Source organism: Pithys albifrons, chromosome 5 (genome assembly GCF_047495875.1).
Source record: "Pithys albifrons albifrons isolate INPA30051 chromosome 5, PitAlb_v1, whole genome shotgun sequence".
NCBI classification, from domain to species: domain Eukaryota; kingdom Metazoa; phylum Chordata; class Aves; order Passeriformes; family Thamnophilidae; genus Pithys; species Pithys albifrons.
This window is the reverse complement of record NC_092462.1, coordinates 62,670,044-62,683,271: the sequence shown is the minus strand read 5'-3', so window position 1 is coordinate 62,683,271 and position 13,228 is coordinate 62,670,044. Positions and strand designations below refer to the sequence as shown.

Here is a 13,228-nt window from a genome sequence, read left to right as displayed (position 1 = left end):
TTTTAAAGTGGAGATTTCATGTCCTCACTCTGCTTCTTCCTGCTACTAGAGTAATTTTTTATAGTATCTTATTATGGCTGTTTCTCAGTCTCTTTTAGAACTAACAATTTCAGTATATTTGGGGTATCACATGTGTTCTCTTTGATGTTTGATTGTACCTTTTCCTCTCCTCTTCACTCCTGTTCCAGTTAGTGTTGCAGTGAAGTGTTGAAATAAAACTCATCTGAGGTCATGCCCAGAGCTAAGGATTGCGGAAGGATTGCCTTTCATTATGCTGCATTTATGCATCCCATTTTTAGGCAACAACATGTTGTTATGTTTGGCTTAGGATCTAATATGATCCCAGATGACTTTCTGAGGAATTGTTCCCTAATCAGTTCTTCCTCATTCTCTGTGGGTTCAGATAATTGTTCCTGCTGCAGCAAAGAGCCTCTGACCATTCCTTACTGGAATTCTTCATGTCATTTCTGCAGGTTGGCATTATTGTTTTGAGTTGAACTCTTGTTGTCTTGATACAGTTTTAGTTTGCTTAACTTTATGCCTCTGTAAGTTTAGTAAGTGTATACTTCATTCTGCTGAGTTGTTTATGGAAGTGTTAAATAGCATCACATTTGTGACAAAATCCTGTGGAATACAACTCAGTGTGCCCTTCTCTTGGTATATAACTACTCCCAAGTTCAGCTTTGTGGTTTCACATTCATATCGTGCTTGTTTCTTTTAACTCATTTATTCACTGGTAGCTTATGAGAATGTTATGTGGGATGGTAAAAAGCCATACTAAAATATAGCAGTGATTGCTTATCATCCATCCATAAGATATGTTACTGCATCCCAGCAGTAAATCACACTGCCTGTGGGGTAGTCCTTACACATCTTGGCTAACTGGTAATATTTTCATTCTTTCCTAAGTGCTTAAATATTACTTACTTACTATAGTTTTCTAGGCTTAGCGATCTGTAAGTCCTCTGCTTTCTTTTTTGCTTTTTTTTTCCTATAACCCTGGGTTTTTTAAAGATAGTTTCTGGACCCCTCAGTTCAGAAAGGATATTGAGGTGCTGGAGCGGGTCCAGAGAAGAGCTACAAGGCTGGTGAAGGGACTGGAGCACAAGTCCTATGGGGAGAGGCTGAGGGAGCTGGGGTTGTTTAGCCTGGAGAAGAGGAGGCTCAGAGGTGACCTTATCACTGTCTATAACTACCTGAAGGGAAGTTATAGCCAGGTGGGGGTTGGTCTCTTCTCCCAGGCACTCAGCAATAGGACAAAGGGACAGGGGCTTAAGCTCTGCCAGGGGAAATTTAAGTTGGCTATCAGAAAAAAATTCTTTCCAGAGAGGGTAATCAGGCATTGGAATGGGCTGCCCAGAGAGGTGGTGGATTCACCGTCCCTGGAGATTTTTAAACTGAGATTGGACGTGGCACTGAGTGCCATGATCTCGTAAAGGGACTGGAGTTGGACCAAGGGTTGGACTCGATGATCTCGAAGGTCTTTTCCAACCCAACTGATTCTATGATTCTAAACTTTGTTTTTTCCATCAAGCTGTCATTTGCTTATTCTCTCTAGCTCTTAGCAGTGAGAATACATCCTTTCATTTGATGCATTTCCTATTTTATTCCAGGGCTCGGTCTCCTGTTTCTGCACACTGTGTGAATTGTGCAGACACCCTGGGCTTTTTTGGAAGTTGGTTAGTTCCATTCAAGAGCACACCTTTGTCACACAGATAGGAGGGATATATACTTGGTCAAGTTTACCTTCAGCATCATCCCTGGAGTCACTGCACCTTCAGGTACACTTGTGCTATGATCTTGTTCCCATAGCTCTCATTCTCATACACTCAGTCACTCTGCAGCCTATTCATGTGTTGTCTGGCGCTTGTTATTGTTGATGAAAATATCAACAAAGTATTATGAACTCTTTAAAATTACAGAGGTACTAAATTGGGCCCAGATGATTTAGAAGCAATAAGCTAAAGGGAATAATAACTGCAGCTTTTAAGTGACCTTAGTGATGAAACTTAATGCAAAAAATAACAAAAGTAATAAACATCTAGAACATATTTATACTCTGCGTATAATTTTATTTCTCTGCTGAGTACCAAGCCAACATTACATTCTTAGGTGTTTCTCACAGTAATGTTTGCAGAGCAATCTCTTGTTGTCATTGGCATCTCTTCCCAGTTGTAAATTGTAATCATGTACCTGTTTTCTGATTATGTCCCTATGGATTGTGTTCTTTTAGACTTGTCAATAACAATCAGAACTAATTTGCACTTTCTCTACTCTGCTTTTTCTGTTTGAGCTCAGTGAAGAGCTTATGAAGTGCCTCAGTTGATCTCTCACTGTATTTCCTCCTCTTCCTTTTCATCAAGGCAGAAATGCAAATTACCATAGTGTAATTTCTATACGAGAACTACTAGTTCATCTGAATTTCTCTCTGTACCTTTATAGGTTTTCATTTTTTATGTAATTTAACCTACTCATTTTTCTAGACTAATGAAGTCTGCCTACTTGGTGGTAACTGTCTTCCTTGTACTCTTAACCACCATCTTAAAAATCACAAATATGTCAAGTTGCCTTTAGCCCTTCTTAAGAAGTTTTCTCATATAGATTAGGATAAAAATCCAAAGGAATTTATTTTTCTTATTTCTCTCTTCTTTATCTTCATGCATTAGCCACTGCATGACTTGATTATTCTGATTGCTTCTGAAAAAACCAGGTTGTTTGGCCTTTCTTGATTTAGTGATGGATCAGTCCATTGCTGCGATACTGCCACACACTTCTGAGCAAGTATTTGTATCTATGACATTTAAGACATGGCTGGATTTTTTTTATGTTGATTTTTGTTTGATGTTTTGATGTGGTTTTGTTTTTCTTTAGCCTCTTTTATTTTAATGAACGGGTCTTTTTCTGGTAAGGTTAGAGGATGGCGATTAAATGGATTTTCAATATAATCTCCATGTGCAGATTTACTAGGGAGTGCAATGGGGACTTCAGTACCCTGTTAGTACTAGTGGATGCCATATGTGTTTTGACATAATGGCATATGATTGTATGACTCCATTCTTGCCTTCCCAAGGAGGTTGGGTTTCAGGTATCCTTGCCTTCGAGTTGCTTGACCAGCTCATGTTCTAAAGCACTGGTACCAGATGCTGTGTAAGCTGTAAGCAGTTATAAAAGTATTCTATTTCTGTTTACTGGATTAAGCTGTATTTTGCTAGCTTTGAATCTGTGAAACTCCTATTCAAGAATTTGGTCTACCCTATTTTTGTATTAGCAACTAGGAGAAGTAACTTAACTTGTTTCCCAATGTTGAAGCTGTTGCAGTTATCCTCAGCCTATCAGTACATTACCACTAGTTACACTATTGGTAGTTTTTACTGTTAGTAAGAAATGAAGTGTGCCTGAGGTAGTTTTTTTCATATTTATTTCTAAGTCTGATTTAGGAGAGAATTCTGGTTTGCATTTTGTAATCTTTATTTTACCCTGTAATGTTAAAAACTGTATGGAAAGCATGTAACTCTGCAAATACCACAAAGGTGGGCAGGTTACAAGAACATAGACATATAAAGACAAGAATTTTATATACCCTGTTCAATAGCAGACTAGCCAGAATTTATTATTGTAATCTGAAATAAAGGAGTGTACTTTTTTTGCCTCATCACAGGGCTGTCATGAAGCTCTTACTCCATGCTCATTTTCCACCTGAATCTGTGTGCCCTGACATGCTCGAGGAGCTCTCTAGGCAGAGCTCACTGAAGGATGTTATGCATTATGCCTTACCAGATGATCTTAATGGTTCCCTTCTTCTGGGCCTGTGTGGAGGTGGATGTAGGAATGCATTTACTGGCTTTACACATGCTTATGTCACAGACTAGTAACAAAAAGACTCATCTATATACAAGCTATGGAAGAGGTCTGTCCTAATATATTTAACAATACATGCGAGTTATGTTGTGTTTTTTAACTGCCAATATGTCATCTTAGCAAGGTTGGGGAAAGCCACTCTATCAGATATTTCTGAAATCAGGCAATTTCAAATCTTTCATCATTCAAAAGTTGCTTTCTCAGGAAGTGCAAATTAAAGTTATATCTTAGAAGATCACTGATTACAGGTGTGGTAAGGATTTTGCCACAAATCAGTCCTGACCGAAGGAGAGCAATTCAGCTGGTAAAAGATAAATGGAAACACTATATATGGCTGTTTTTCTGTAAGTAATAAAAAATAATTTTATGACACTTAGAATAGTTTTAACCAGAAACGGTAAAAAGCCCTGGTATTTAGATGTCAAATACATGGCAGTGTTGGAAACAAACATGTAAAATACAGAATACTACTTCTAATTATTTGTCTTACAGTTTGCTTGCTAATCTGTGCTTGTGTATTAGCTGGCCAGTAAGCAGAAATGAATTTTGAAGCCAGATAAAGCATGTGCTGATTTTTGATGTGCAACCAGTCATATGGGAGGTAAATAAAGAGATTTTGGTATAATACTCAAGGAACTATCAGGCTAGTTGCAAACTAGAGTACACTTAAAACTTTGTGGAAGAGATCTGGAAGACCCATGGTTACAGTACATTGATTATGCAGGAAGGAGCTGATGTGTTTTTGTATGAGAGTTGTTGATAGGGTTGTGTGAACTGGTTGTGGGCATTCCCATGGCAGGGATTGCAGCAGGCATGGGGGGACTTTTGCATTATTGCAGTGAAGTGTGTTAGAGATCTCTAAGGGTATCAGGCTAGTTTTAGAAATTGAAGATCTTTTCTTTTTACTTGTATTACTGCATTAATATAATTGCATTATACATGGGGAAATTTTTACATATAAAAATACTAAATTCAAATGCAGATAAAAATTAAGGTTTTCTGTCTTTTTTAAAAAAAGCAGATATAATTGGCTGTGATCACCTTGAGTTCCCTGATGATACAGTGAACACAGGATAAGCTGCTGTAGCAGAGTTTTATCTCACTTTCACCTATGGCTGTGGAAACGCTGTTAAATACCTTTATACAGTATGCTTTTATGGTGCTTGTCTACAGTATGTTAATATTTTAAGGATAGGCCTCTATTTTTATTAATTTATTAAGCAAAAGATATATTCATACCACTGGAAAATACTAAATGCATAATGTATAATCTAAAATATAAATTAATAATGGGACAGGTTTTAATAACATTACTATCAACTTGGTATTTAAAATGTACATTATTTTCCAGTATTCTTACTCTAGTTTGAATTCACAGATTTCATAGTAGAGCTACTTTAAAAATTAAGCTCGGTATTTAGGATAATGAAAGTATATTTAGTAAAATAAGTTTCTAGTTTATTGAACTTCTTTCAATGTTTTAGCTGTGCTTTATCTGAATTATTTTCATGTTTTTAGAATTGAAATCATTGGAATAAATGGTGAGGATGTTATATTTTCTAGTTATAGTTTCTCCTAGTCTGATCTGTATTTGTTTATGTACAAGATGATAAGATATATTACTTTTTTGCACTAGTAAAAGAGTTTAAAACATTTTAAAAAACTTTACAGAATAGTATTTTGGTCAGTGATAGTTACTGTACTTTTTAATACTTTTCTGCAACATTGATTTTCACAGAAAAAGTTTTCGTGACGATGATGAGTGGAGGAAGATCTAAGATATGTACTTGTGGGTTTTATCTTGCTAACTTCTTAAGTGACAGGTTTGTCTTGTTTCTCAGCCATGTTATGTCTGAGTACATGAGGATGACGGACACGGAGCGTGACCAGATAGACCAAGATGCTCAGGTGTTCATGAGAACGTGTGCAGATGCCATTCACCAGCTGAGAACTGAAGGTAAACTGAGCAGCTCTTGCATGTTTTTTCTTATTGATAAAAGCTGATGTAATGCTAAATATTGCATGGTATATCTGAAACACTCTCAGAAGGGGATTGGTGAAGTCACATTGCCTTTCTGTTTGCATCTCTGTAATCACGTTGGCTGTGCACTGTACTTGGTTTTCTTTAATGTTATTGGAAAGAGAAGCCAGAGCATAGAATTCTATTTATTTGTTCAAAAAGTGTAAGAAAGAGTCTTAAAAATTTACTGCTTGAGTAGTAATTCATCGCTGTGACACAGAGGCCTGCATCAAAGGTCTCTAAATTCAATGGTTGTTTCTTTCTAGCTTGTCAACCTGTAAGGTATTGTAGGTGTAATATTTCCAAGTTTGAGATAATTAAATAATTTTAACAGAGTCTGGTAAAATTAGCAGAATTTTTGACAACTTGAATATGGGATCATACCTTTGCTACACTTCCTTGTGGAAGTTGTAGAGACAGAATTTCTGCTTGGCCATTTTCAAGCTGAATTGCTGAATCTCTCTGTTTTATTGATACACCATAGATTTTCATCCACTTTGAAATGCCATCCAAACATAGTTGTAGCATTATTCAGAGTCTTTGAAAGGTAGTCACGCATGGGAACTACATAGTATAAAAATAAGAAATATCAATATATGGAAATTAAAAGGTTGTTTGACACAACAAATCTCAAATATTTCCACATAGTCTATACACTGGAGAATTTGAAGAATTTCAGTATTTGAAGCAGGTTAAATCTCTCAATCTGCTTTGCTGTGCTTAGCTAAGTGACACCTATTCCTGTTCAGAAATTTAATTGCGTTTAAAAGAAATACTAATATATAAGATAGGCTTTTGAGTATAACTTGCATATCAACTGAAAGTGCAAATTGTTGTGGCAGTAAAAAGTTAAAAGTTTGTCTTATGTCTTTCTTTTGTATTTCAGCACACAAGGGTGTCCAGTCTGCTCAGGTAAAGGAGCACAGAACAGCTGTCTTGGACTTCATTGAAGATTACTTAAAAAGTACTTTGTATTTATTGCATGGTTAAAAGTGGATGATTGCACTTTCTAAGAAAGGAATCGTGCTCTTCTAACCTGAAATTTTGTTTGCTACTGTTTTGAACAGGAGTGTGCAAGCTGTATTCTGAACAAAGGGCCATCCGAGTTAAGCGAGTGATAGATAAGAAGAGACTGTGAGTAGTGTCAAAGATAGTTAACTGTGCCTTTTGCTCATAGGGCACTCAACAAAACTCTTATTTGTGGCTGGATTCTAAGGAGATATTTTAATGGAAATCTGTGGTGGGATGAGCATCTTTTGCTGTCAGCAGGTGCATTCCAGGGCTCTTCTACAGACTTCCACCATAGCGTTGTACTTCTCATGTAGGTAAAGGATTAAAGCACCAAGTCAGTGAAATGTGGGTTAATAAACCTATTGGACTTCTACAAATGTACCAAAATATTTTTATGTGTCCTGTTAAGTAATATTCTGAACAATTTTGTTCAGAATAACATCCTGCATTGCTAATATGGCTCAAAGATGCCATTTCGGATTCTGTCTTTAGGTAGGAGAGATGGTCAGTTTTCTCTCATGTTTTCTTTCTTTCTTTCTCTCTCTCTTTTTTTCGTTTTTTTTTTAAAGCCCCCCTCTTTCTGCTAAACCAAGTGACTCTTGTTAGTAAATGCTGCTTGAGATGGTGGGTGTTCATGGCCAGAAGAAACATAATGTAAATAAAAAATTAGAATGTAACTTCTGAACTGAAACAAGAGTTTCCAGTTCCTACAGTGGCATATGTTAAAGCTGCTCATGTAGAACTGAAAATGTCTAGAAGGTAGAGATGATGGCATTTTTTTGATCTGATGGGATTTTTTTTTCAGTCAGATTTCAAACCCCATACTTCTTCAGTTTCTTTTTGTGCACATTCCCAATTGTGAGAATGATAGGGAGCATGAGCAGGTTTGCAATTTATTTAATACCTAAAAGGCTTTTCCTGTCTTCTCAGTCTGCATTATTTGAATACTAACCTCAAGGTCCATTATCTGTAATTGAAAAATAACACATTCTAGAACATGCACATCAATAAATAAGTTCTTGAGTGTTTTTCCAAGCCTTGATTCTAGTTTGGTGCTTGACTTGATCAGTTATAGTTACATTGAAACCAGAGAGATGTTTCAAAAGTCCATAAGTATATTTTATTCAGAATGATTCAGCATGACTAAGCATGATTAGATTCACTCAAATATATCCTCCTGAGATATAAGTAGTAGTACAAGGCAAACCCAAGATAAAATACACCATATCAGTTCTGAAATTTTGAAAGAAATAATGAGAGAAAAGTAAGGCATCAGTGTTTCTGCAACTCCCATAACTTTTCAGAAAAAAACATACAGAAACAAACTGTATGACATTTTTCATATGTAAAAATACATTACCTTATCAGTATTCTTCACATGAAAGAACTTCAAAGAAAGATAGCATGGTTCTTGCAGTCAGCACTGGCTAACCAGTGTACCAGCTCTTCCGTTTGTTGTACTCTTAGGTTATTGTTTCCGTGTGAAGTCCCAGGTTCAGGATTTCTCAGATGATTAAACAGAGAAAGCAACTCAATTTGATGCATTATTTCAGAAGTTAGAATACCATTTAACTAAAGAGCAATAAGGCATTAAGAAATAACTCAGAAGATTCATTCCTTTTATGCAGTTTTGGAGGGTACCTCTTTGCTTTTCTTTATGGATGTAAGAATTAGAGAACAGATGTTGACCAGGTGGAGTCTCTGTGCGTTGCAGATGTGATATAATGGCCAAATTGTCATTTAAATTAAAAATAATTTTAATAAATCACAGGGCATAACCCAGTCTTTATTATGACTTGAAGAAAAATATTATAGTTAATTTGTAATTTCCCCAAGGATTTCAACAGACACTTTATATGCTAAGAATGTTTACCTTCACGTAAAGGAACTTGGCATTCTTTAAACAATGAATCCCAGACACTTTGTTCATTTTAAATTGGAAGTTTCTTACATTAGCATAGTGTGCAAAGTAAGGACAACAGACAATAAAGAAATACATTTCTTTAGAAATAAATTAATTCTAGTACAGCTCTTCTATCCTGCAGTTTAGTCAATTTAAGGTATGTGGATATCAGACAATATTATAAGGTTTGCAGTAGAAATGTATTTCATCATGTTTCCTTTCATACTGATAACCATCCTAAGCTCTTCAACAAATTGCCTGAGAATTAAAATTTTTTTTACAGAAGTTGCTTTTATGTATTAACTCATATTTTTTTATTAAAAAGTTCTGCCAGTTAGGACTAGTTCTTCATAAAGAAAAGCTGAAAAGTAGAAACACAAGCATTTTTTTCTGTAAAGCTACTGGGTTGTGATTTTCAATTTTTATGTTTATTGATATTTAAGATTATATTTCATTTCAATTTTAAACTTCTTTTCCCATTAGACTATTTTGTGAATTATGTATGCAGTTATTAAAATCAAGTTGATATTTTTGTTAGCTGGAGAATTGGAGTTTAATTTATTAGTCTCAGAACTATTACTTGAACTGCATAGACATCTAGATAAGTATTTCTTTCTTTATTATTAGGCAAATCTGGGACTTGAGAGGGAGGATATGAGAGAATAAGGGTTTTTATGTAAAATTACCAAGAACCCAGTACTTGCAGAGGTTTTAAAGCTAAGAAAGGTTCCCTGCTACTGTTTCTTCCTTTTTAAATAACAGTCACTTGGTGATGACTAATGCATTCTATTCTGTTGTTCTCAGAATTTTCTAATTATGGGTTAGAATTTAGACACAATGCAAAGAGGGAAAGAAACACAAAATGCATCACCTTCTGTTAGGCACAGGGGAGAATTGCAGATCTAATGAGATTAACTGTTGATTATATTTGAGAGGCGAGGAAGTGATCAGGGTGGCACAGCAGGTGATTCAGCCCATTGCTCTTTGGTTTTGTTTGGTTCTTCACCTTCTCCAACAGCAAAATTGCTAAGCATTTAACTGCTATGTAGCAGTTACAGAATTCATTGTAGACAAGAATAAACCACGTAAATGTTCTGGAAAAATATGTTGTCATTTATTTTAACTTTTTTTGGTGCCATACTGAAACATACTTGACAAGTACATAATATATTATCATGGAATAAGCTTCTCATATTTTCCATTGCCTTTGTATTAAAATTACATAATAGGGACTAAGAAGTAGTATAAAAAAAGATAATTTTGATTTATTTTCTTACTCTTCCTCTATCATAATAGAAAATATAAATTAAATTACCATTATTACTTGAAAAAATAAAGAAGTAGTGTTGGCTGTTGCTACTAAAAAGAATTTTTCAGTATGACCAAAATTTTGGTGGTTTTTTTCAATGAATATTATAGTATGCTGGATTTTTGAAAGGAGGTTTAACAAAATGTCTGTATTTTTATGCTCCACCCTTTGATACTCTGCTCAGCTCTGAGCATGTGGTGTGTTTTGTCCAGGAATGCTGTTTGTCCTTTCTTTGCCTTTGTAATAATGTTTCAGTGTAAGTTGCAAAGCACATTTTGTATCTTGACTGCAATATCTTTAATGTGAAGTCTGCAAGGGTTAAAGTATTGAATTTAGTAATCTGTAGTTGGTCTCATTTTAGAGAAATTTATCTGTGTAGTATCAATTGAATTACAGGCTCTTGTGCTTCTAGGTCCAGACTTGAACCCGAGCAAAGCAGTGTGTCCAAATCACCTCTTTCCCCTGAAAAATCTTCACTGAATTCTTTAGATGAGTCTGAAGAAAAACTTTCTGCTGAGGAAAGTAAAGGTAAGAATAAAATATAGTTATATTTTCCTTTTTGAGGCAAGGTCTATCTGGTCAACAGCACATCCTTTGCCTTAGAAGGGACAATTGTGTCTTCCTTGAGCTTATCAGGCTTTTGTGAAGCAAGTTGTGAGACTGAGGGAGCAAAATCTTAAACTTTTTGACATGACAGCTAAACAAGTCTTATGTTTTGCTGAATTCCTCGTCCACTTAATAAACCCTGTGTGAACTTTTTCCTTTTCATTTATTTTTATCACTATCATATCTTCTGAAATTTGTCTGATTTTTTTCATATCCCTTTCACTGATGGCAAGTTATTAGAAAGTGAGTCAATGACTTTCTGGACACATTCTCTAGTTTCTTAGCACAGAGACCTTGAGTTAGACACTTTTACAGTAGGAACTTGTAGACAGAATATGCTCACAGAGGGGAGGTTACTGGCTGGCCAGATCCAGTAGTTTTGGGAATTTCTCCTCCACAGTGTTGAGCTTCCCTACCTGGAGGATTGCATCTTGTTTTTCAGTGGGCAGGAGATAACCAGAAGTCCAGAGCAGTATCTCTGAACCTTGGGTCATTTCAGATGATGCAGTTCTTCACAGGATTTGTGAACATTGTTTCTGATTCCTTGGTGGCCTGCCTCTGAGGCTGAGGGATGTAAGTCCTTCTCTTAGCCATTTCAGTCTGTCCTGGGAGGTGTATGCTGACAGAGCTTTGGACTAGAATGGCTTTTGGAGTCCCACCACTATGCAGATAATTTCAGATTTCACGCCTAAAGAGAAATCCTGTTTCTGTGATACTCAGGTTGCTGTCCCTGGCTTGAGTTCTCCTGCTTGATCTGTCTACAGAAGACCAAGGTCCCCTGTGTTTAAAAGCAGGAATTTTTTTCTTTTAATTACATTACATTGGGATAATAGTTCATGAAGATGGAACAAATGCAGTGGTTGGCCATGTTTTGATAAACAGTTGTTCTTTCTTTAGTGATTTTTATTAAAAGAGTGAAGTTCCTCTGCGTGGTGACTCCAGGACCATACAGAGAGTGAATTCATGTGAAGTGGGTACTCCACTTCAGGATGAAGACTGTAATACTGAATTATCACACAGTGTATGAATGGTTTTATTTTCTGATATGTCATTGCTTATCTTCCTAACCAGTTTGTACTTCTGCAGCCCTATCAGTATGCCTTTTTTTTTTTTACCCTGATGCTGAATTTATTGTAAGAAGTACAGGTTTTGATTATGTGCCATTTCTAGTGGTTACTACTTTTTTACAGTCTGTCATAAGTGATGCAGCACACAGGCATATAGATGAGTTCCACCTTAACACACTATCAGTGTTCTGCAGCTGTGAGCTCATGCCACCGGAGAAGCAGCAGCACAGTAGTGTGCTACTTCATTGCCTTGTGCTCTTTCCTTGTTACTGAATGTCCTTTCAATCTTTGGAGGTGTGCACTCCCACCACAGTGTCATTACAATTTTTAGCACCAAAAACCTGCACTACACCATGGAAAATACTGTTCTTTTGTTGCCTTGGACACAGTAAACCACCACGACAAATAGAAATATAACATTATTTATTGCATGTTAATTTTGATTACTCCGGTTTTCAATTTTATGAGTTTATACTTTAATTTTTGTGAGAAAGTAGGGGTCCTGCCCCACAGGTGATGCTGATGCAATAGTTACAAGGAATTGCTGACTAAACTTTGACAAAATACGGAACTTGTATATCAAAACAAATCTGTCTGAAACAGTTTGTAAATGCACACAGCCTGTGATTCCTCACATAAGGGTACATGCAGGTTGCTGCTGCTTATAGAAATCAGCCTTGTGACTTTGCTGGTAGGTGGTTGTTGAAGCATGAAAATAACATGAACGAGATGACTAGAAAACTAGAAGCTCAGTTTAAATTTTACAGCCTTTGATTTTTATTTTTTTTCCAAGTAACTTTTCAAAAAAATTTTTAAGAAATTGGTGAAATGATCACATTTAAAATAATTTCATTCTCAGGATGTTGGTCGTTTAGAAAATGGTGATAACTTGCTTTTATGAATTAGTCATCATCAGCATGCCTGGGTCCCTTGTGTTAAATCTATCCGTTAAAGATATTTCTGACAGCAGCTTGTGGTCCTGTCCTTAATTTGAACATTATGATGAACAGCTAAATGTGCTATTTGATGTGCTGAAGCACAACTTGGATTTTGTCCGGTTTTTTGGCAGAAACCAAACAAAATGTGATTACGTTTGTTTTGAGGCATAACACCTGTTTACATTAGCATTATAGTGGACATGCCTCAGGGTTGGAAAATAGTCTCTCTGGAGGTTGCTTTTATATTCTGGCAGTATTTATTTGCATATTACAAATTTGACAGTTTATGGAAATAAATGTAAATAATGAGTAGCTTTTGAAGTGGTCTGCAAGCTTAGCAGCTGTCTCCTTTCAGCGTGGAAAAGGGTCCAGAGGATTGGATGATATTTTGTATCTCCATCATGAGTTAACTTCTCTTTCTGAAACAGAAATGTAGTTTGGCTTTCACTGGCTGAGTTGCAGGAAAGCTTTATTGTCAGCCACTTGAAAGCTGCAGAGAGTCCAAAATGTAGCACA

At 36.0% G+C, this 13,228-nt stretch overlaps 1 protein-coding gene across 2 annotated transcripts in view; it reads left to right on the top strand.

Annotated features, from left to right (window-relative positions):
* The window catches only part of STX18 (syntaxin 18), a 68,182-nt gene that overhangs the window by 39,427 nt on the left and 15,527 nt on the right, over positions 1-13,228 (top strand). For both annotated transcript variants that reach the window (XM_071556804.1, XM_071556808.1), the window contains exons 3-6: positions 5,700-5,815; positions 6,765-6,842; positions 6,946-7,012; positions 10,514-10,629. In XM_071556804.1, the coding sequence (XP_071412905.1) occupies positions 5,700-5,815; positions 6,765-6,842; positions 6,946-7,012; positions 10,514-10,629 (377 nt within the window). The remainder of the gene's footprint in view (positions 1-5,699; positions 5,816-6,764; positions 6,843-6,945; positions 7,013-10,513; positions 10,630-13,228) is intronic.